General features: G+C 39.6%; 1 protein-coding gene across 1 annotated transcript; it reads right to left on the reverse strand.

Annotated features, from left to right (window-relative positions):
• Nucleotides 1-416: 416 nt before the first annotated feature.
• Nucleotides 417-23,763, reverse strand: LOC131078577 (pentatricopeptide repeat-containing protein At2g30780). The gene is made up of 2 exons (XM_058016311.2): nucleotides 22,471-23,763; nucleotides 417-1,817 (listed from the first exon to the last, which is right to left on the reverse strand). The coding sequence occupies exons 1-2, from the start codon at nucleotides 23,062-23,064 to the stop codon at nucleotides 666-668; spliced, it is 1,746 nt and encodes a 581-aa protein (XP_057872294.2). The 5' UTR covers nucleotides 23,065-23,763; the 3' UTR covers nucleotides 417-665.
• Nucleotides 23,764-24,089: the final 326 nt, after the last annotated feature.

Raw genomic sequence — 24,089 nt, forward strand, 5'->3', positions numbered from 1 at the left:
TGGCCCAACACACCAACCGCACTTATTTAAAGGGCCAGCAAAGCATTATGAGAGGGCCACGGAGGATAGGAAAAGAAACACCACGACAGGAAAGGGGAGACACAGAAGAAATTCGATTGCCTTAGGAAGGCATTCACACAAGGTAACTCCCTAACCGTAATGAGGCAGCAAGTATGTACCAATACGCTATATAATCACAGTATCATGTTAATAACTATAGTCATAGTCACAGTGCATATTCACAGTATCTATGGTAATCCAGCATTATGAAAATAGTGTTAATCCACTTCATAGTACTACTGTATTTTCACAGCACTATGATAATAATTTTAATCAGATTTATGGAATCACAGAAAATTAATATAGATACAAGATGATAATATATGAAACTGGGCATACTCTAAACACTGGAACAATTAATCAGAATAAAGATAGAGATTAATTTTAATTCATTGAAATTCTATTCATAAAGTAATAAATCTCTGCACTGTCAATCTTATTTGAATAAATGGAATTGATCAGATCAGATCAGAACTGTTATTAAGTTACAGGAAGTGGCAACCTCCTAATAGGGGACATTACAGTCAGATTATAAAATGGAAAAAGAAAAAATTGAGCATTTGATGAATAAAATTATTTGAATTCCCTCACCTATAGATTGGTTTTCAATGTAAAAGTTCAGCAAAACATTCATCCGCTAATATTTTGGAATCCTCTGGTAAATCAAAACCGGCATTTTTCATTCTTTTCAGAGTCCATTTTACCTCATCTTCCTTCCTGAATTTAATGTATATTTTGTACAAAATCAAAAATGTCTTCTTAACAGGAGAGATACCAGAGGACTTCATTTCCTCCATGACATTTTCCATGTCACGTAAACGATTTTGAAATCCATACATGACCATCCTGCCATGATACACAGAACGGCATAGCTTCCAACCTGCTGTTTTTGTTTGCTTCACAAAAGCTTCCAGTTTATCTAGTGCATCGTGTTTGAAATAAGTAGTTGTCACTGAACGAGTTACACTCGTAGTAGCAATCATTGTGCAACGGCTCAGTGCTCCAGTTATGGAAGTTTCCATTTTTTCAACAGCATCTGCTTGAGCATAGAGTACTATCAATATCACATCTATCCAAGGCCTATACTCGTTCTCAGGTATAAATTTTAGTAAATTTTCAATTTTTGTTATTTTTTCTGCATCAGTACTCTTAAAATATGCATGGATCATAGCCCGAATTATGGGCACATCCTTCTCATATATCTTCCCCTTCAAATGGTCAAACGCTTCTTCCATTTTCTTCAATTGTCCTGAGAATGCATATCCTCTAACCAGCAGAGAATAAGTGGAACAATTTGGCTCTACGAAGCATCTTTCCATCTTTCTGAAAACTTTTTCCATTTCATCCCACATCCAAGCAGTCAAGTAACCAGCAATGAGAGTGTTATAGGTATAGATATTAGGAGGGAGGCTCGACTCCTCAATTGCCTGATTGACCATTTCCATATGCTCAACAAGCATTGAACGCCCAAAGGTAGATAAGAGTATATTATAGGTCACAATGGTAGGACTACAGTCTGGATCCCTCTTCAAGTCATCAAACAATGCCAGAGTTTTGGGGGTAAGACCATTGCAAACATATGCAATCATTAGAGCATTGTATGCTGAAGTTTCCTTCTTAATTCCTCTAGATTCTATCTCAGAAAACAACTCAACAGCCAAGTCAACATTCTTTGCTCTTCCTGCAAGAATAATTGATTTTGAATACTCATGAAGATCTGTTGTCATGTCAGATCGTGTCCTCTTCCAATTGAAGACCTGAAATGAAGATACAATTAACTATAAAGTCAATCACAGCTGCTGAAATGCTACTATCACAAAAACAAAAATACAAGTTTGATGACAACTACATACATTTTATCTGAAACAAATATCTATGCAGAGTTTAAAACTTATGGATATGTTGTAGAAAGAATGGAATATGGATATTTAGAGAATCCACAAATAAAATAGTAGGAACCAGAAAAATAAATCTCACAAAATAAAAATAAAAATGAAATATCTCTGCAGAGTGCAAGGTTTCCAGCTATGTTACCTTGATAAGGGGATAAGGAAATGAAGGATTCAAAAACAAAAGCCTCTTTAAAAATTACGTGTGCTGTTAATCCGCAGCTTACTTCAATAGGGCAGCTGAAGGTAATCTCGGCCCAACTGTAGCTGGTATTGTCTCCAGAACAGTAGTGGATGAGTAATTTTGAGCATAGCAAGAGGGCTTGGATAGAATATAACAGAAGAAACAAGGGCATTGCTTCAAGGTATTACCAATAGCTGAAGAGAAAGTATGAAAGAATTAAAAGATTGAAGAAGACTCGGCAACGATTATCCAGGCAACCTCCAATGGTGTAACAGAATAAGAAAATTCAGTAAATCGTACAGGTATATGCGAGGATAATATAGTATTACAGTCTTTGAACATTTGATCTTTAAGTAATTGGAAAGGTGATAAAATTGTGGACCAGCAAGCTAAGCTACAGGTAACCATGTGTGAATAAAGGGGTCAAAATTCAAAATATTATATTGAACGTCAATGACCCCTCTCTTCAAAATTTGCCAATGTAAGATGTTGATACTGATAATGATTAAAAAAGACTTTTTAAAGAGCTTTTGTAAAATGACAAAGCATGCCACTCACTCAAGACAGCCTTGAAATCTCATTTATCACTACTGCATTAATTCTTGCAGCATTATTGTTAAAAGGCTTCTCAAACAAAGGTGGTTCTCTGAAGGGAGTGAGAAAATTTGCTTGAGTTATAGTACCTGTATGGAAACCAAGGATGACTCACCTCATAAACTAGACAGGTGAAGATGCAGCAGAGTGCCAGCTCAACCAATGTCCTAGAAGGTTTGCTAGTGTGACAGCAGAGCAGAAAATCAAGGGGATAATGACTGAGGCAGTACTGAAGAGGAAAATAATGCTTTGACTTCCAGACGCAAACCTGGAGGTCACAGTGGAGGTAGGATGTAGCCCCTATCACCAGCAACTAAATCATTGTTTATCTTCACACAGTTTGGCATTGGTAGGAGTCATATTCGGTCTGATTTAAGTTGCATTATCCTACAAGAAGAGTGCAGAGCAGAAGAATTCGAGGGGATCTGATGCAGAGCTAAGGAGGGCTCATTTTCTGTAGCAGCGAATTCACAATTCTTTCTCTTTCTGTTGTCTAATGACACAGCAAAGAAGAGTAGTTGGTAGTTCAAGAATCATTTGGTTTCCAGTTGGCAATCAACAGCGATCTCACCCTATTTGAAGCTGGAAGAGTCTGAGCATAGCAAAGGACCATGTGGGCTGAAGACAATGATGCCATATCAAGGCATTCTTCTTTAGTTATCCTAAGTAAACTCCTACTCAGCTTGGAGTAGCGAGATTCAAGGAAGCAGTTACTAGTTATCAGGTTCCTTAAATATTTGATTTCTGTATGCATTCTAAGTGTTCTAAAACTGATTTGATGTATCTATGTATCTGAGTTCAAATCTGTTCTTACCTTGAGACAAGTTTGTAAACTGAACAATAGCTTATAGTAAATATAGCTGAATTACTATCTAAGACTAAGTCTGAGTTACTGAGTTTTCAGAAAATCCGAGTTATCACAAGTTTCAGTAATAACTGTAGTTGCAAATTGAATTGGCATCATTCAATGGTATCACAGCTCTTCAACCTGCCAGCCTGTGGATTGCTTATGAGTGACAGGGAACAACACTACCAGCAGCGTGAGAACAAAAATAGAGCCACTGTGGGGCATAAAGAAAAAGAGCATCCCTAGGAGTTCATGATGAGATCAGAGATTCCATGGGGGAGATGGTCCAGCTATTGAAAAGATTGGGCCAGCATGTAATGTCCCCAATTTTTGAAGTGAGGATTTCTTAAAATAATTTTTATTAAGTTGTCAAGAATAAATAAAACATTATCAAAGGATACAGATTTAAATAAGTTGATTGATCTCTAAAGTCTCGGGTAGCCATTAAAATTATTAAGTCGGGCTTTGCATTGTAAGGTGAACCTTATTTTAAAAGATTGATCCATATGTGATGGAAGATATATTTTCTGAGCACTGCATATAGATGGTATTGAAGTGAGATATTTATGTGACTTGCTTATTATTGGGGATGATAAAGATTAATGCCGGCTGCAGTCTAATGTTGATATATTCTTATCGGGGCAAAGTTTCAGATATTTACATTGCTGTAGCTTGTATTGGCGCTAGAGAATATTAAAGTCGTGGTTTTAGATATTTAGCTGGTACTATTGTAAAGGCTCCTGAAATGGGGTTGCTAGCATTTCAATTGGATAGAAGGTCCAGACCCGATTCCTTGTTATTGAAGAAAATAACTCCTTCAAGTATGTAGCTGAATAAAATTTGTATCATTTCCGTTGATGGCTGCTATTGTTGGCGATTTTCAACGCCAAGCATAAATTGATTGTATCTCTCCAGAATGATCATTGGTGCCGATCTGTATAAGGTCAAAGTTTATTAATGTGCTATTCTGAATTTACTTCATTTTGGGTGATTCTAAGATGATATGTTTTGGTAAGCATTTACTATTTCTGTTGTGCATTATATATTATGATATGTTATGCAAGAATATCTAAAAAATGAAATTGCGGCCTTAAAAATTGTTGGATGGTATAATAGACATCAAAAAATGAAGAATTTACTAACATTTCAGGAATATCTAAGTCTGATAGGAAATATTATACCTACCTGTGAACGAGGAGATTATCAGAATCTTTGATGAATACTAAAGTGAACGTGAGGAGGTCGAGGCCACCAAATCTTTTGACAAATACTGCATAAGAAAAAGGAAAGAGTAATTGGATCCTAAATCAGAATCAAAAGAAGGTCAAACTGTGTCTAGTCAAGAGTGAGATGACGCTTGTGGAGATGGAAAGGTTAAAAAGCTTGAGGAGCTTACCAAAGACACGGGATCTAATTATGATGAATCACTTGTTTGTTACTTGCGACTCACAATTGATCATGACAACATTCAGTCAACATGTCTAGAAGTTTGGATTCCTAGCCAAACATATGGAAGCCCCAAGGAGGATGAAGCCCTGTTCACAAGTTCACTTCAGCCATATGAGTATATGGACAAGCAAGAATCAATCCAATGTTCAGATTCCAGCTAAATGCAAAGTATAAATGCCCAGAGTAAGATTGACTTCCTTTGTTTCATATACATGATTACATTGGAAGAATACTGATTAAGCTCATACGAGGCATTTTGTCTTACAGAGCTAATTGTAGAGACTAATAAATTGCCTAACAAGAAGGTCGTACAATTTGATAATCTTTGGTTTTTCATTAATACTTCACCATGGAATTGGTTGGAGGCCAGAAACATAAAAGCTAAGGAGGTGCAGGTATGGAACAGTTCAACGACAGCTAAGGCAGTTAAGAGAATATGTGACTTTTAGCTGGACACACCTCATAGACCAGCACTATGAAGAAGCAACTTACCGTTGAAGAAGATGCAATAAAGGACAACAAAGACACTTCGAAGAGGCAATGACATGATTCTGATTTTTTGAGTTTGACCAGCAGTCCTTTGTTATTGCATAAGGCTTGCATGCAGGACACTCAAGAGTGGATTTATAAGCATGAGGTAGAAGTTAGAAATTCAGATTGCTCACAGTTTGATTCCATATCAGCAGTTAAAGAAGAGCATGAGGTAACTGATTCTACTCACAGTTATGTTGGTGTCATTTGATTGAGCATGATGATGGCCTAACTTCAAAACTTGAGTTTTGTGGAAGAAATGTTGTGAACGGAGCTGTGTTGGAATGATACGATTATGAAGACAAATTAGAACATTCATTTGAAGATGTTAGAGCTCAAGAGTCCCATCACTTGGAAGGTCAATTGAGGTTAAATGAAGACATGATTATTGCATCTCTAACTCACATTGATGATACTCATAAGATAATGGCAGATTATTTGTGGAAAGCTCGAGGGGGACAAAAAGGCCTTGAAGGAGAGCTGTCTCTCGTAGGCGTACAGGTACTCAGAGAAGCTTTGGTTGTGATGAAATCAGACTACCTACACCTACTTTTGGTTAGAGATCATCTCCTCCAGCATAATGAGATATATTTTGATGCATTAAGAAGAAAAGAAGATGAAGTAGATAAGCTTACCTATGACTTAAGGCCACTATGGATTCCTTGAAGAATAGTCAAATGGCCCTTCAAGAATCTAATAAATAAGTTGATAAGCATTGATTGGAGTTGAGATTGGCACATACTTCATCATCCGTATCAGAAATTCAATCATCTGCAGCAGCCACATTCAAAGGGTAACAACTCAATATGAAGAGTAAATACATGAATGAAGAATTTGTGGAACTTTGATATGAAGTTATTAGAAGAGAAGACGAAGATATAACTTGCAACCATGGGACAGAAGTTATTACAGGTAATACATTTGGTTTATAGTTGGAGACAATTCTTGAGCCAGTACTTGTTGATTACCATCATCTTTAATGAAAGTAGAGATGATTAAGATCTATGAAGACATCACACGAAGGCATGAGCAAAGGAATGATTTACTGATTTGGAACAACAGCCCCTTACCTACACAGAATCAGGAGTTGGCAGACTGTACACATGAAGATGATAATGTTATGGTATCTTCCAGTGTTGGCATTGAAGAGTTGAGAGTCAAACATAAGGCATTTGTTATGAATCCAAGCTATAATATGCCTGAATATATGTATTATAGCAGGGAAGATGTAAAGAAGACTCAAAGTATGTGTGATGGATGGCTACAAAGAGCTAGGGATGCAAAGTTGCTGGCTGCCCAAACAAGACAGCACTTAAAAGAGGTGAAAGAATGCTGAAATCCTATAGATCAAGCAAGACAATGAAGAGAAGCCTATTTTCGATCACTATTTCTACCAAGGGAAGAAAACATGGAGATGGAGCATACACGGCAAGATCCACTTGAGTTGACCAAACAAGAAGATCATTCAGATTGATGTGAACAAGAGAAGAGGTCTTATTCAGAAAATTCTATAGGGATATCCACTTCGCATCATGAGGTTCATGAGTTTCCTCTTTTAGAGAATCCATTGAAGGCTCAAACCATAGAGGAAGATAGAATAACTGCGCACACACTTGGTGGATCGGCCACTAATGTTAAACCTACATGTGTAGAGAGAGGCATAAGTGACTTGGTTGGACCTTTGGTCATTCGTGGAGATTTTGAGGAGTTATCTCCTCTAGAGGCTTTCATGGTAGAGCTTACTTTTTCTGGACCAGCCTATGAAGGAGTGTACATGGATGGGGACATTGGTGATTCAGATTTGTTTAAGCATGTAGACAATCTTGGAAAAGCTATTGCTACTTTTCTACCTCATGATACATTATCAGAGTGTGGAGCTGCTCAATTTCAAGGTATGAAGTGTGCATAACCAATGTTCTTCATGTTGAGCCTTGATACATGGCATGATGAAACCACAAAGATTTCAGGGACAGCAGCTGATTGGAGGAGTTGGAGAAAATTATATCATCTTTCTCTTATTGGAGGTTGGCTTATTGATGAACTCCCATCATCCTTCGTCAATGAAGGTACTTATTGCTTCACTTGGCGTGAGGTCCTCAGTCAAATATATGTTGTCCTCATTTACAACAGTAGCATATGGTATATTATCACGACTGCTTATGCACTTAGGATGATCATTGTTCACATCCTTGGGAACTCATACAAACATGGATGAACATTGGGCATTGGTGGCATGATAAGGGGCATCTACGGCTTCATTTTTTGTTGGTACGAGTTATTATTTGGGATCCATCAGTCAGCTTGGTAGCGGGAATGCTACAAGATAATGGAGTTGCAGAATTCAACACTGCTGTTGCATTAAAGTGGAACAGTGGAGTGATGTACTATTTTTCATATGGCTAGTTTGGTATCCTGGTGCTGCAATAGAGAATTGCTTGAGTACGAGCTATGTTTGGGATAGGAGAACTGTAATGTCCCCAATTTTAAAAGTGACAATTTAATAAATTAATTTTTATTAAGTTGTCAAAAATAAATAAAACATTCAAACAATGACTAAATATTAATTAATTAGAGTGCGGGGAGCAGCGGAGGGCGGAGGGGAGAAGTGCGGCGGTCTGCGAGTGGGTGCAGGCTGCGCGGCTCAGCCGCCTTTCTAAACAAGCAGCGAGTTCCCGTGGGGCTGTGCACCACGGGTGGACCTCCATCCCGGGTGTGTTGGGGAAGGGTGGAGATTTGGGGGTGTTTTTCTCTTTTGGGCCCCTTTGGGGTTTAGGGTTTTGTCCTCCTTGTGTTTTATGATGAGTATTGGCGGGGATGTTTTGAAGGATCAGCCAGCCTTGGATTTTCGTGCTGCGTTGGGATCAAAACCCCCATCATAGGGCATGAAGACATTCAATAATAACCTTTATTCCTCAGATGTGGGATCTGGTAGTGCGGGGAGCTCTCGCATTTTGAAGATTAATGGTTGCTTGGAGAGATGCAGTGAGAGGCCAAAGCTGGTAATTCCTCCTGAGATGATAGTGGAGGACGTCGAATATTTTTCAAAACACTCGCTATATTGCAAATTTTTGGGAATGAGGGTTTCTTTGCAGTTTTTGGAAAACTGGGTGCAAAGGACTGGGCCACGGAGGGGGAAATGGAGATTATGCTGCTAGCAAACAACTACTTCATGGTTACCTTCAACTGCATGGAGGATCACAATAGGGTCTTTGAAGGTGGTCCATATTTTTACAACTAGTTGGGGTTGTTCATCAAACCTTGGCATGCGGGGTTTAACCCTTCAAAGGAGCTCCCGAATAGGGTTCCTGTGTGGATTCGTTTACCACGTTTCCCTGTGGAATGTTGTTGAGAAGATGTGCTCCTGATGCTTGCCGCTCTGCTTGGGAAGCCAATGGGATCCTCTACGCAAACCCTGGGGAGAAAGGTAATGACCTTTGCGCATATCTATGTTGAAATTGATCTTAGTAAACCCTTGCTAGATGCTATAGATATGTGCGCAGGATCTTATTCTTGGGTTCAGCAGTTAGATTATGAGACTTTACCTTTCCGCTGCCGGTTGTGTCATGAGTATGGTCATTTACAGCGTAAGTGCCCTAGATATAAACCGATGATGCACCAACCTCAACACTCAAAACCGAGCCAAGATAGGGCTGAAAAAGGGAAAGCTCCTATGTCTGTCGAGGCTGGGGGTACTGATGGTTTTGTCTCAGCTAGGACAAAGAACAGGAACCGAGGACAAAAGAGGCCTTTGCAGGAGAGACAGGAGGAGGACACCTTCAACAGATTTGAAGTCTTGGATGACCTTGGCCATCAGGAAGTTAATCTGGGGCTAACCCCTTTGGATCAAGGAGCGTCAGGAGGGGCCCCGGAAAGAGTAGTTGAGAACCCTATTCAGGCCCTGCTAGTGGTTGGAAGCCAGCAGATGGAGATGGATCAGCCAGTAGGGGTTCAGTTGGGACTCACTCCTGGGTTTGAGGTGAATTTGGCTGAAGGGGAGGAATCTCCGATAGCTTCGAAGTTGGAACCGGCTGGGGTCAAAAGCAATAAGTCTTTCGCTCATCTGGGTTTGCATCAGAAAGATATTAAGAAAAGTGCATCAGAGAAGAGCTCAAAGGTGGGCAGAAAGAAGGATTTGGACAAGATTAAATTGATGGGGGAGAATTTGGTGATCTCATGGAATGTAAGGGGCTTGAACAGTGGCCCTAGACAAAAAGCTGTTTGGGATTTGATTAGGAATCATTCGCTTGATGTCATATTTTTGCAAGAAACTAAACTTACAATGGAGAGTATGATGGGCCTGGTGCCGAAGCTGTGGAATTGAGGAGAAAGTCAGTGTGTTGGGGCAGTAGGCTCCTCTGGAGGGGTGGCCTATCTTTGGGACCCCTTAAGGTTTCGCCCTGTCTGGTGGGTTGCCTCTCAATCGTCATTATCTGAGGTGTTCTCCAGTCTTGAGCCTGGGGAATTCATTTTGTTTTCTAACATCTATGCCCCCACTGATCTTCTGGGTAAGCAAAACTTATGGTCTCATATTTCTTGTATGTGAAGGTTGGCCCCTTTTCATCCTTGGATTATGGCAGGAGACTTCAATGCCATCCTTGAGCTGAGTGAGAAGAAGGGGGGGGGGGGTGATGAGGTTGGAACCTTCTTCTTTCCTCTTTCAGGATAATATTTCCTTGCTGCAGCTTGTTGACATTAAGCCTAGTAATGGTTTTTTCACCTGGAACAATAGGAGGGTGGGAGAGGATTGGATTGCAGAGAGGTTGGATCGTTTCCTAGTTTCCAGTTTTTGGATTGGTGGGAGGTGGTCCACCAGTTCGGAGATTCTTGACTGGAGAGGGTCGGACCACTGGCCCATCAAGCTGGTTTCTTCTTCAGCTCGGGTTGCTCGCTCACCTTCATTCAAATTCCAACTTATGTGGCTTCGGGATCCTACTTTGCAGGCTCTTGTAGCAGAGTGGTGGAGGAAAGGGAGGCCGGCCTTTGGCACTGCCATGTACTCTTTTGCCAAGCAGCTGCAATTTGTTAAGTTTCAGCTCAAACAATGGAACCGACAGGGTTTCAGGAACATTTTTCATGCCAAAAAAGCTGCTCACATTGTGTTGAATGGGATCACCAGTGTAATCAGAGAGCAAGGTTTGTCGGAGGACTTGCTCAAGGAGAAAGACAGGGCGGTCAAGGTGGTAAAGGAATGGGAGCTTAGGGAAGAAATTTACTGGAAGCAGAGAGCTCGTATTGATTGGCTGAAGGAGGGGGACAAGAACACTGCGTTCTTCTTCAACTCAGTGAAAGCTAGAAGGCATGGAAATTCCATCCTTGTTTTAGTTAATGATAGAGGAGAGCAGTGCTTATCCTTGCAAGAGATATCTAGGGAGGCGCAGTTTTTCCGGTCCCTCTTCAGGGAGGATTCCCAGGGGGAAACAGGGGAGAAAAACCAGGTTCTTGCTTGCATTCCTTCTCTTGTCTCGGGGGAGATGAATGAGCAGCTTTTGTGTCCTATTTTGTTGGAAGAACTTGAGAGGATTGTCTTTCAGATGAGAAAAGGAAAAGCTCTAGGACCGGATGGGTTCCCAGTTGAATTCTTTCAAGAATTCTGGGATATTATCAAGCTGGGTTTACTGGAGGTGGTGCAGGAATCCCAGAGGAACAAGCAGATGCTTAGGGCGTTGAATGCGACTTTTATTGCTCTTATCCCCAAGTGTGAGGGGGCTGACCGGTTAGGCCAGTTCCGCCCCATCTCTCTCTGCAATGTGATTTATAAAATCATCTCTAAGCTGATAGCGGATAGATTGAAGAAGTGCTTGGGGAATGTTATCTTTGAGGAGCATAGTGGGTTTGTGGAAGGGCATCAAATCTTGGATGGGGTGACCATTGCTACGAAGACCATTCACTCTATGGCAACCTCCAAGGAAAAAGCTATGGTTATCAAACTGGATATGGCTAAGGCGTACGACAAAGTCTAGTGGTCCTTCCTTCAGAAGATCCTTAAGGCGTTTGGTTTTGCGGACGAGTGGATCTAGTGGGTTATGAGTTGTGTTACGACTACTTCTTTCTCTGTGCTTATCAATGGAGATCATACTGAGTTGTTTGGTGCGTCTAGGGGTCTTCGTCAGGGGGACCCCCTCTCCCCTTATTTATTCATTCTTATGGCTGAGGATCTGGGAGGTTGATTAAACATAATGTGGGCCTGGGTATTATTCAGGGTTGGAGATGAGGTAATGACTTGCAGTCGCAGTCCCATTTGCAGTTTGTGGATGACACGGCTCTTATGGGGCTTGCTAGGATCAGAGAAGCTAATAATCTGCGTATGGTCTTGGATGTTTATCTTGTGGCTTCGGGCCAACTGATCAATGAGGACAAATCTTCTATCCTCTTCTTCAACACTCCTGAAACTATTCAAAGGAGGATTGCTCTTATCCTGAGATTCCAAGTTGGCTCCCTGCCCTTGATTTATTTGGGTATTCCTATATCTCCTGGTAACCCTCTTAGGGATTCTTGGCAGGGTATTTTGGATAAATTCCGCATGAAGGTTGAACATTGGACTCATAGATGGCTATCCTTTGCTGGGAGGGCTCAGTTGATTCAGTTGGTGGTACAGGCTCTTCCGATCTATCATTGTATGCTTCAAGTGGCTCCTAAGTGGTTCTTGAAGGGTCTAGATTCTTTGGCTAGGCAATTCTTATGAGCAGGCAATCTCTCCTCTTCAAAATGGAGCCTTGTCAATTGGGACTTGGTATGTAGCCCGAAGCAGTCGGGGGGGCTTGGGTTAAGACAGTCTGTTCTTTTTGGGGAGGCGCTGGCGGCTAAATTGTATTGGAGGTGGTGTGTGGAGCAGGATCGGAGCTGGGCTAGAATTTTGGCCAACAAATATATGCAGAGGGTCCCGATGGAGGAAATCCCTAGATATCCGCTTGAGGGAAAGGGCTCTTCGATCTGGTATACTCTCAAGAGGGCGGCTTCTCTCATTAAGGCAGGACTCTTTTGGATTTGCAGGAGGAGGGAAGAGGTACTTTTCTGGAATGACTCTTGGGATGGATATCCTCCCATTCTTGATCAATTCCCTAACCTTGGGAACTTGTGCCAAAGGTTTTTGGAGGCTAGATGGTAAAGGGTGAGTGACTTCAAGGCTGTTTATAGGTGTGGACGACTGGATTTGGAGAGGTGGAAGACTCTTGATGAGTGGCCGGTTGTTGGGATGGAGGAAGAGTGTGTGGAGCTGCAGGGCATTTTGGCGAGTAGACACTGTAGCTCCCTAAAGGGTAGGGATGGGTTGGCTTGGTCTCCAAATCCTAAGGGAGTGTTCACGGTGGCTAGTGGATATCGGGAATTGTTATACCGAAGATTTGAGGGAAGAGAGGTGGTCTAGTGGAAGCAGGTATGGAGTAATGTGTCTTGGCCGAAGTGTAATTGCTTTGTTTGGACTTTGGCTTTGAATAGATGTCTTACCTAGGACAATATCCGCAAGCGGGGATTTCTAGGGCCCTCTATCTGTGTTTTGTGTGGTAATGGGGAGGAAGATTCCTCACACCTGTTCTTCAGATGCCCCTTCTCTCTGCTTATTTGGCATTATTGGTGGGAGGTATGGAAGCATCCTTGTATCCACGCGGATTCTCTGGTGGAGTTTTGGAGCAATTTGGGTAGACCTCCTATCCTGTCCTCCTTCCTTTAGATTGTCTGGTATATTGGGCCCATCTTCATTCTGTGGCAGATCTGGCTTGAGAGGAACAGGAGGATCTTTCGTGAGGTCAGATTGTTTGTTCAGCAAGTTTGGAATAGGATCATTGCAATAATCCGGGAGTTTGTGGAAGCGAAATGTGAGGTGAATTTTCCTTTGGGTAGAGATGCTGATATTGTGAGTAGGCTTGGTCTGCAGGAGTTGTCTTCGGCCTTAGCTTGTGTTAGGAGATGTAGACGGGCTATGAAGAAGGTGCAAAGGGTGGGAAGGTGGATACCCCCTCAGGATGAGTTTATAAAGATTAACACTGACGGCTCATCTAGGGGTAACCCAGGCCCTGCTAGAGTTGGTGGTGTTGGCAGGAATAGGAGGGGGGAGGTTGTTTTCCTCTTTTCGGTGCATAAAGGGTGGCAGTCTAACAACTTTATGGAGGGATTCGCGATTCTCTATGCCCTTGAGCGTGCTTGGGAGTTGGGACGAAGGAAGGTGATTTGTGAATCGGACTCACAAATTGTTGTTAACTTATTGACTGAGCAGAGGGTGAGTGGGATTCAGTGGCAATTGGCAGGGATTGTTCAGCAGATTCTCCAAATTAGCTCTTTAATGGAGCAAGTGTCTTTTGTCCACATCCCTCGGGAATGGAATAGAGCAGCTGATTGTTTGGCCAAGTGGGCCTTGGAACATGGTAGGGACTGGAAAGTTGAAGGCTGGGAGCATCTCTTTGGGGATTACTGTCAGGACCTGCAGAAGATATTTACTGAGGACATGGATGGTTATGAAGTTGGATAATCTGGGGCTGGTTTGGTGGTTCTCTACTGGGGCCTTGGGGCTCTGGGTCTCTTTGTAATTCTTGATTCAGATTTTCAATAAAGTTTTTACCCTTATATTCAAAAAAAATATTAATTAACTAAATAACAATAAAATAAAAAATTATTATTGTGTCACTTATTAATTATTTTTCTCCAAGTCAGCCTATCCTCTAGATACTTCCTAGAGACCTTTATAAGGGGGTTCCTGGTAATGGATTGCATATGCGTTTGCATTTGATAAACAATTTATGATTTCTGGATACAAAAACCTTCAGGGATTTGAATAAAGGGTTGGGCGAAAATCTGACGCCTCCTGTAGAATTGAGTTTGATTAACATTTGCCTTGAGTCAGTTGATATAATTATTTGGGTAATAAATAAAGGTGAATAGTAGAGGTGGACCCAGAATTGGTGATTAATATATTGAAGTCTTGGCGTTGGGTAATCATGTGGGTTGATCAAAGGAACCGACTTAATTAAATCGAAAACTTGATGCATATATGTCACACTTTTAAAATAAGCTGACTCAATGTGGAGTCTCATACGTGACTAACACATTGAGGTAAAAGATTTATAAGGATTCTCATTATCGAAGGAGACAAAGATTTAAATAAGTTGATTGATCTCTAAAGTTTCAGGTGGTGACTAAAACTATTAAGCTGGGCTATGCATACTAAGATGAATCTTATTTTAAAAGATTGATGCATATGTGATGGAAAATATATTTTCTAAGCGCTGCATATAGATGGTATTGAAGCGAGATATTTATGTGACTTGCCTATCATCGGGGATAATAAAGATTAATGCTTGTAGCAATCTAATGTTGATACTTGATATATTCTTATTGGGGCAAAGTTTCAGATATTCAAATTGTCGTATGGCACTAGAGAATATTGAAGTCGTAATTTTAGTTATTTAATCGGCACTATTGTAAAAGCTCCTAGAACGGAGTTTCTAGAATTTCAATTGGATAGAAGGTTCAGAGCCAATTCCTTGTTATTGAAGAAAATAACTCCTTCAAGTCTGTAGGTGAATAAACCTTTTCTCATTCCACTTCATGGCTGCTATTGTTGGCGACTTTCAACACCAAGCATAGATTAATAGTATTTCTCTAGAATGATCATTGGTGTCGATCTGTATAAGGTCGGAGTTTATTAATGTGCTATTCTACATTTACTTCATTCTAGGTGATTCTAAAATGATATGTTCTGATAAACATTGACTACTTCTATTGCACATTATATTATGATATGTTATGCAAGAAAATCTTAGACGTTTTTAGATAGTAAACATATAACCCTAAGATTCAAACAAGTCACAACTAAAAAATAAGTGTATTCAAGTGATAAGTCGAGAACATAGGAAGGGGTCTTTTCACAACTGAGCAAAGATAGGCCTATTCATAACAAAGAAGATGAGAGCCGTTCAACCTCAGCTAACACAAGGACCTTTAGGGCTAAATTCTTAGACAAAGATACAAAAGTTAACATGGAGGAAGAACAACATGAGTATGAGGAGGATGTATCAAGATTTTATGATGCATATTATGCCCTAAGCCCTACCATGCATGTAGATATATATTTCGGACTACTATGAAATGAAGAAAGCAACAAGGCATGGGAGGAAAGGGTATACAGGTAGCACATTCAACACCGGTTGGGGAAGGTTACCATCCCGACCTTTGATGGATCTAAGGACTCATCAGCAAGGGCCTGGTTGTAGAAATCAGACACATACTTCTCACTTAATCCAATGTTTGAAGAAGAAGCAATCCACCTCAGCAATGAATGGTATATCTTTGAATGTTAGGGGAATCATTGCCCCTAACAAGAGAAATCTGGTGAAAAGCCAATTGAATAAGTTGAAGTTGGATTTTGTGTTCTCCAAGAAACCAAGTTATCAATGGAAACATTATCTAAACTCTTTGGGAGACAGAAAGGTGTAGTGGTGACAGAAAATGGAGCTTTCAGTGGCACTGGTATTTTATGGGATCTGACCTCTCTTCTTTGGGGGGCTGTGAGTGTGTTCTTTGAATCGGCTATGTTGAGAGTTCAAATGCAATCACTGCAATATCTCTTTTATTTTGTTTAATGTGTACAGCCCTAATGGTTACATGAGGAAGAAAAGGCCTTGGGAGGAATTTTCTTGCCAATTGGAGGTGTTGAAAGATGTCATATCCCTGCCCTAGCTAGGCCAACTCAGCCATTTTTTTTCAAGTGTTTTTAAACACTAATAAATATATATAATAATAATATCTTTTATTTTGCGTTGACCCAGACTTTCTTTTTGGCCCCAACTTTCTGATCATTGTTTAGGGCAGATTTCAGCAGCAATTATAGAATATGTTCATCCAATATTGAGGAATATGAAGTTTTTGTTTCCTAAATGTGAAACAAAAAGTACTGCAGGCATGCCAATCTGTCTCTTCCTGTTCAAGGATTAGGGGTGAACTAGAAAAAGAAATCGAACTCTAATCATAAAATGGGCATAATAGATGAAAAGAATAAGACTCCTCTCTGGAAGGAACAATGAAACGGAACTTTGATGGTGCTACAAGGGGTAATGCAGATATTGGAGGTGGAGGATTTGTCATAAGATTTTATAAAGTTTCCTCAGATATGGCAGATCTCTATTTTTAAGTATTCACACTAACAATGAAGCTGAATGGGAGGCTCTACTATCCAGATTGGTTGCAGCAATTACACTTAATCTCTCTCCGTTGCAAGTGGAGACAGATTCAATGGTTGTAACTTGTCAAAAAAGCTCTTGATAAGGGTAGGATACTTAGTTGGGAATTCCAGAGATATGTAGAGGAGGTGCATCAAATGAAAGGTAAATTTGCTCATTTAGTTTCAAGCACTAGAAACATCACCTCAATATGACTGCTTCAGCTAATGAAGGTATTAAGTGAGAAACTGTTACTATGCTATATAGTCATGAGATTACTGTCATGTCCACTATATTCACTAAGGCCGGGAGTGTTACTTATATTGATGAAAGTGTTTATAAACACTAATTAATAATAAAAAAGTATAAATATATTAATATTATTAATTTTATTAATAATAATTTCAATATTCCTAGGGTAGACAAAAATAATAAAACCCATTTTCATGTTGGTCAGCCCCTTGAATTTCAAATTCGAACTGTTATATATAGAGCTCCCTTGTTTGACCTAAGGCATGCAAATTTGGAGGATTTCTTGAAATGCTAATTGCTTAACTGTCTGCCTGTGACGAAACCATGAGGGCAGGTGCAATAGGTAGGATGAAACCCCTGCTTATTGTTGCAATTCTAAGCAGATTCTAATTAGTGTGTATGAAAAGCCATTTAATGCAAAATACTTCTCTTTCGGGCCTACAAATTTTCTGTGAAAAGCGACTGGTAGCTTCTGAGCCGCGATCACATTATTTGGGAGCCTCAATTGAAGAAGATTCTAGGAGCTGACCACACATACATCAAAGGATAGCGATTAAAGTTGAAGAGGATGCTGTACAGGGTCAGCGCCACTCACAAGGTGCAAGCTAATCACCCATTGTGACAAGAGGGGACCCCTGAACTACCATGTCATCAGCAAACTGAGGGTAGAATGTGATTACCAGCAGCAGAGTTATCATAGCACCAGGCCAGAAACTCAACATTCATATCTGATTATGCTGCCTTACCTGTAAGACAATCTGCATCTGCAATTGCTCTTGATTGCCCTCTATAAAAATCTGCATCTGCAATTGCTCTTGATTGCCCTCTATAAACCCTGTAATCTTTATATCATATTGATTTGACCAACTGTCTATGCTGAAGAAGCTATTATTTCACTAATAGATCCCGCTGTTATTCATAATCATAACTGAGAATAGATGTTCATATCAACTGATTTGCCACGTTGCAATATGTTTCATGTTTACTGTCAGTAAATAGGTTAATTTGAACAAACAATTGTGCTGGGCCATTACAATGACATCTCAGGCACCCATGGAACAATGGCCCTCTTTTAGCCTTTGTATAGTTCAATGATATTGTTATAATGTATTATGTGGCGCATTTGCCAATTGAATTAACGAGCAGAACATATTCGTTTATACAAGAGGTGCGGAAAAGTGAGTGTTAATTAATGTCATTGGGATGAATGGTGGCAAATCAGTTGATATGTAAGTATGGATCATGATTGGTTTGGGTACAGTGAATAAACAAGTAATAGTATTGTTGGTGAGAATACAGTGTATTAAAAGATGTTGGTATTTGGTTCCCTGGTGAGGTGTTGGAGGTAAGTGTGCATTAATATTTTAGTTGTGTGTTGGTTGTTGGTAATAAGAGCATACTAAGGAGGTGCAAGATGCCGTTAAGATATAGTGGCAGAGTTGCAGATCATTGTCTTCAATGTGTCTTTGCTTGCTGTGAACAAAAGTGCTAAGGTTTATAGAGAATGTTCTCAAAGACCAAGTGTTGAGTGCAAGCCATTGCTCCAAGGTGGTGATACACAAGGATTCAACACTAACTTGGTTTATTATTTACCTGATGCTGGTACTTGCTTATGGCTCATGAAGCTCTTCATGCCATACCAATTCGATGGCTTGTCATTGGATGATGTTGCAGCTATATTAGAGCAGGAGGTGAAGGTGGAGGTGAGAGAGTCCGTTGGAGAGGGCACCGCCTCTATGCCATTGCAGGGTTTGACAGATTTATGCAAGGAAGTGTTGGTTTTGTGGTCTTACTGCAGGGATGTCACCAAAGTGTTTGCAAGGCTATACATTCACCACCCATATGACAGATTGGAGGTTGGCTGTCACTTCACCATCTCTATTATATGCGGGATGATAGCGAATAGAGCCAGGCAAGGTGTTACATTCCCCTTTCATGAACAATTTCAATTTATTTTCTTGCATAATAGTGAGAAGATGATTGTATGTGTAGCTATGTAAATACATCAGTTGGATGAGTATTTGAAGCAAATGGATTTTGATTAGAATAGACATGTGATCTAATGTTTTGTTATATAAATTTTCTTGACATGGTTATAGTTATGGCCTAACTACATCTGTGTATCTAAGTGGATGCATGAGATCTCATTACACTCCAGAAGGAGAGGGAAAGTATCATTGGGGAGAGGGATGTAGACACAAGAAGAGGTCAAAGTTGCTATCAACGCCAAATTCATGTCTTTCTGAGATAAGTTGACCTTGATAGGGTTGATTGTGGTTGGTCTAGTGTCAGTATCTTGGTGTCTCTTGTGTCACGAGACTCACGACCATGTGTTGTCCGGTTAGATCCACTTTGAGACGTCAGCGTCTTGTTAATGCTCATTATTATTTTATTTAAATGACATGATAATATACCTTATTTTAGATCATCAATACTAATATGAGTATATGATGAACTACGAATTACACATATGCATATACTCATGTGTGTGTGTGTGTATACTTAGACATAGATGTGATTATATGGGTATACCTTTTCACATATAACATCACATAAACACATTATCTTAACTTGAAGTGGATATGAAATCAAACATTGAATCAATTCTTGGCCAATGAGTAAGCCATGGCCATAAGCATTGTGCTAATATTTATACAATAATATTTTCGGGGCCGCATCTTGTTTTTACCTCTATGTCTTTCCTTTGAGACTAAGTCAACTTAAGTCGAGCTTGGTCAATCAATGGAAACAATATAACTTTGAAATTGTTGGTCACCACTAAGAGCTCGATTAAGAGCAAGTTATTTTATTGCTATGTAAATATTCCAATTAATTTTGTCATTGCATAAACTATGAATCAGAAGTGCTGTGTATATCATCCTTGCACACAAGCTAGAACTATTTCTTGATTTAGAATCATTTAAAAAACTTTTGAATCCGGGCCATATTTATCATACCAGTATTCTATTCTGGGAGTTTTTTTTTTACGATACTTGTCTGGCCGGAGGATTTGGAATTGGGTTAGGAAGAAACACCATGTGCAAGACCAGGAAGCTCGAAAGAGCTAAAGTCTGAAATATCAACTCAAGGCATAGTCTTAAACAGGCATGAACTCCGATGCTCTTCTCTCTAATTCTTTATTTGATATAAACAAAAAGCTACTATTAACTCTAGTGGAGCTCAAAGGAATTTGTTCACGTCTCAGGAAATGAATCATGCTTGAATGTCTTTCCTGATGCAATCTTTCCATAATAATCTTGATGCATACAGATTAAAGAAAGTTATTGCAGTCAGGAACTGCTTGGTTTGTATATCTTGATGCATACAAAATAAAAAATGTACTTGCAGTCATGAACTGCAAAGTTCATATATCTCATTGCTTTTATAAATAAGAGGAAATTCTTGCAGTTCAAACTGTATGGTCTGAATATTTTACTACAATCAAAATGGTCTTGAACTGTAGTGGGTAGTAAAGATAGTGAGACAAAACTAAACGTTAGCAGATTGTTAAGAAATTTTAACTTGCATGTTTAAGACTCAATCCTCTCCTCAAAGAGAACTCCTTTAATCACAAGATAAGGAATTAAACGATACATTCAGAGCCATGCATTGGCTCTTATGCCATACCGTTACTCATCCTGGAAGCCAAAGCTTAAGAATAAGAAGGAACCCGTTATAAGTAAACTTGAAGGCCTTTTTTATTATGAGGGTAAGATCAGTGCATAGAGATCTGCCGCAACCATCCAGATAAGACCAAGTAATTCAGATGGTCTGTCCGTAAATCAATTAATATTTCAGAGCTGGGAATTGCTTTTGTTTATTCCAGAAGTTGTGGAACACAAGATATTATGAAAAACCCACTGCATGTTGGAATGATAGCCTATGTTGCACATATATGCATGCATGAAGGTGCCAAGAGAGCATGTATATGCATACATGTAGGGTGCAGGTTAGCACATACGTGCATGCATATAGAATGCAGCAAGAGCACGTAATGTATGCATATAGGATACAATAAAGCTTTCAGTTAGTACAAGCTAATTAACAGATTAGCCTACTTAATTCATGTATATCAAGTTATATAAATTCAAGATTTGTCTAAGGCTACTGAACCTAGTTTGAATGCTAAGCTAAATTAGGTCGGCAATCTGTAATCTTCTCTTTCAGTTTACTTGGTCAACTAAAGAGTCAAACTATATGAAGCTTAATGCTGTGATCAATCCATTAGTATTAAATGAACCCAACCAATACCATCGGTCTAAGCAAGGAAAATGAATGTAACAGTCATGAGTCGTTCAATTGATTAATGAATGCTTGGTCTGTCTAATCCAAGGAATGATTACCCTCTAGCTGACAAGGATAGAATGTAGTTAAGCATGTCCTTGTACTAACAGTCAACTTAGAACAACTGGTCACTTGGAACCATGGGTGATCGAGAGTCTCAAGTCAAGTAGGGTAGTGAACAGATGACTGCATGTTCAACATGCTAAGTAAAACATCAAAAACCTTTGGCCAAGGTGGAACAAAGTTCTGCTTGCGCCAGTCAATTCACCTGAACCAAATATATAACCTAGTCAGTAAGTTATATAAGTTAGCAGGAGTCTATAGTGTGTGACCAACTAGACTTGTGTAAGTTTCCAAACAGCAAGCTCAGATGGCAACTAGACCTGATTTTGTGTCTGCACCCTCGTGAAGGGTAGAATCCTTTCCGTAAGGAAGGTGTGCGGGGGACCGCTAGGTCTGTGGTTGGAGGAAAAGCACCTTAATGATGCTCTCCCTCATGTAGAATAAGCCAAGACCTGATTGGAGTTCAGAATGACTTGCAAAGCACTGTAGACTCTAAACCCTTCTTAAAACCCTTCTTAACTCTTTCTTATTTATGATTAGCATGATTTCATGTGATAGTAGTAATTAATATGATAGAATCTCTTACTCTTACGCTTCTTTCAATTAGAGCTTAAAGCTTACTTGTTAGTTCATGAAAAGAAGAAGTTTCTATGGAAAACTTTTGATTATGCAATTTAGATGGCTTTTATTCTATGCACGATGCATAAAATTTCCTTTAATTCTTGTTAATGAGATTTGTTAGAGTTAGATTTCCTACGCTTGATAGATGTGGGTGTTAGGTGCAATCAGGAGAAAATTGGACTGAAGAAATTCCTGATAGTGTCTATGCCTCCCCTGTTCCTCAGGAGTACTGGGTGATACTTTAGTTAGGTCATTGGTGTAGGTTTCTAGTGGTCTGTGGACTGTGTGTTAGAGCTATTCCTGATTTTGTTTACAGCTAGTGGTTTGTTATGTCTGTTGTCTCCTTTATGAGCATCGTCCTGATAGCTTTTTGCGGCTATAGTGGGTGTGAAGTTTTAGCCAGTGTTCTACTTTGCTAGTTCGATGTAATATCCGATATTCAAGTATCTTGAAGAACAGGGGCCCTATAGAACCCCTTATATCTAATTTACTATATATATTCACGCATATATATGTATGGTATTCTTAAAAAAAGGAAGAAAGTCGCACCTCTAGAGCTAGCTGAGGCCTTGGTTCCAAAGAATTCAGCAGTCCCAGAAATATGTGAATCCCTGGGGTATTCAGTGTGGAGGCTTCCTGATTCAAAATCTGGCTGATTTCTTCAGCATTGGCCCAAGCATTTATCAATTTATTCTGCAGCTTGCCAATATACTCTCTATAGGTTAAATGACCTTCTAAGAACTGTAATCTAATTTTTCCCTCTTGCTCTGCATCTACTGACTGTATTGTATGTTTGGTCCCTGATACTTGCTCACCCGTACTTCGGGAAGTTTGAACTGATGATTGAGTCTCTAATGCTTGCTCAACTGTACTTCTGGAAGTCTGGACGGATGATTGGCTTACTTTTCTACCATTCGCACTGCATTTTTTGTTTACACTGGTTGTGTAGTAACGGAGATAGTTGCAGGAATGGAGCTCAAGAGAACCGGGCTTCAACACTGATTTGTGTATGTAGGTCGATAAACAATTAAATACCTGTTGAATAGGGCCCCTTGTCCTTGACAAGACTGGGTGCTCCGATTTTGCCTGCAACCCTGGACATTGCAAAATTAGCTTCCAAACCTTTCCTGATCCTGTGGCCATAGCCACAAACCTCTGAAAAAAACCGCCGCTGACGATGTAAATGTTCAAAGACCGAAAGTATTTACAGAAATGCTACTTATTGACAACATTGGGTGCTAAACTTATAATTCCACTTTCAAGACAGAAACATTCTTCTTTGTTTCGAACCCACGCCATTTGAATTTTAAAATTGAATATTTACTCGAAAACCCAACTGGTAACTTCAGCCAAGTACCTACTTGAATGCCCATGAAAATAATTGCATTGATAGGTGAAAAAAATACCCAGAGGATGTAAGTTGTGAATGAATCGAACTTAGCAATTGGATGATTCTATGATTACTCTAGGCCGAAAGCAGTTTAACATTTGGTTTAGCGTGCTCTCATGATAAAATTGATCGCACCATTGAAAAGCTTTAAAACCCTACTGTCCAACTGTGTAGTAAATTGATCTTCGTCCACCATTTAAGATCTCGGCTCTCTCCAGATTGCCAGTTCGAGTAAAACATAATCATTCTCGCTGCTGAAAAGAAAAAAATATATCTTATTAAAGTCTATCGCATTCTAGCTTAACCCCTGAGGTTTATCGACGTTGGTTTGAAGAAAATGAAATGGCTTCTACTTTAACAGTTCAGGGTAATTCAAACGAAATACTTTCCAAATTACTCCATCTTCTTTGAATTTTTGTAGAACACGGGGCAGGAAAAATACACTCTTAAGTTTTGTAGTTTTAAGAAAGGTTTAACAAATGAGGGGTTATAATAACGATGGGCTTTATAATAGTGAAATGAATTAATGAATGTATTTGGTGAAGGGTGAAATTTTTTGGGTTGGTTTTCATATAGTTTTTAGATGGTTTGATCATGTCATGTCATTAATAAATGTGACAAGTGGCATTGTCAGGGTACTTTTCCATTAAATTCAACATTGTGTGTCGAGTGGTTCTAATGTATACTTATCTATTTTTTTAATATCTTATTGATGAATTAGTTCACGTTGGCTCATATCACAAGGGTATCTCACTCAACCTATTAGATGGATTGTTTG

Source organism: Cryptomeria japonica, chromosome 3 (assembly GCF_030272615.1).
Source record: "Cryptomeria japonica chromosome 3, Sugi_1.0, whole genome shotgun sequence".
NCBI classification, from domain to species: domain Eukaryota; kingdom Viridiplantae; phylum Streptophyta; class Pinopsida; order Cupressales; family Cupressaceae; genus Cryptomeria; species Cryptomeria japonica.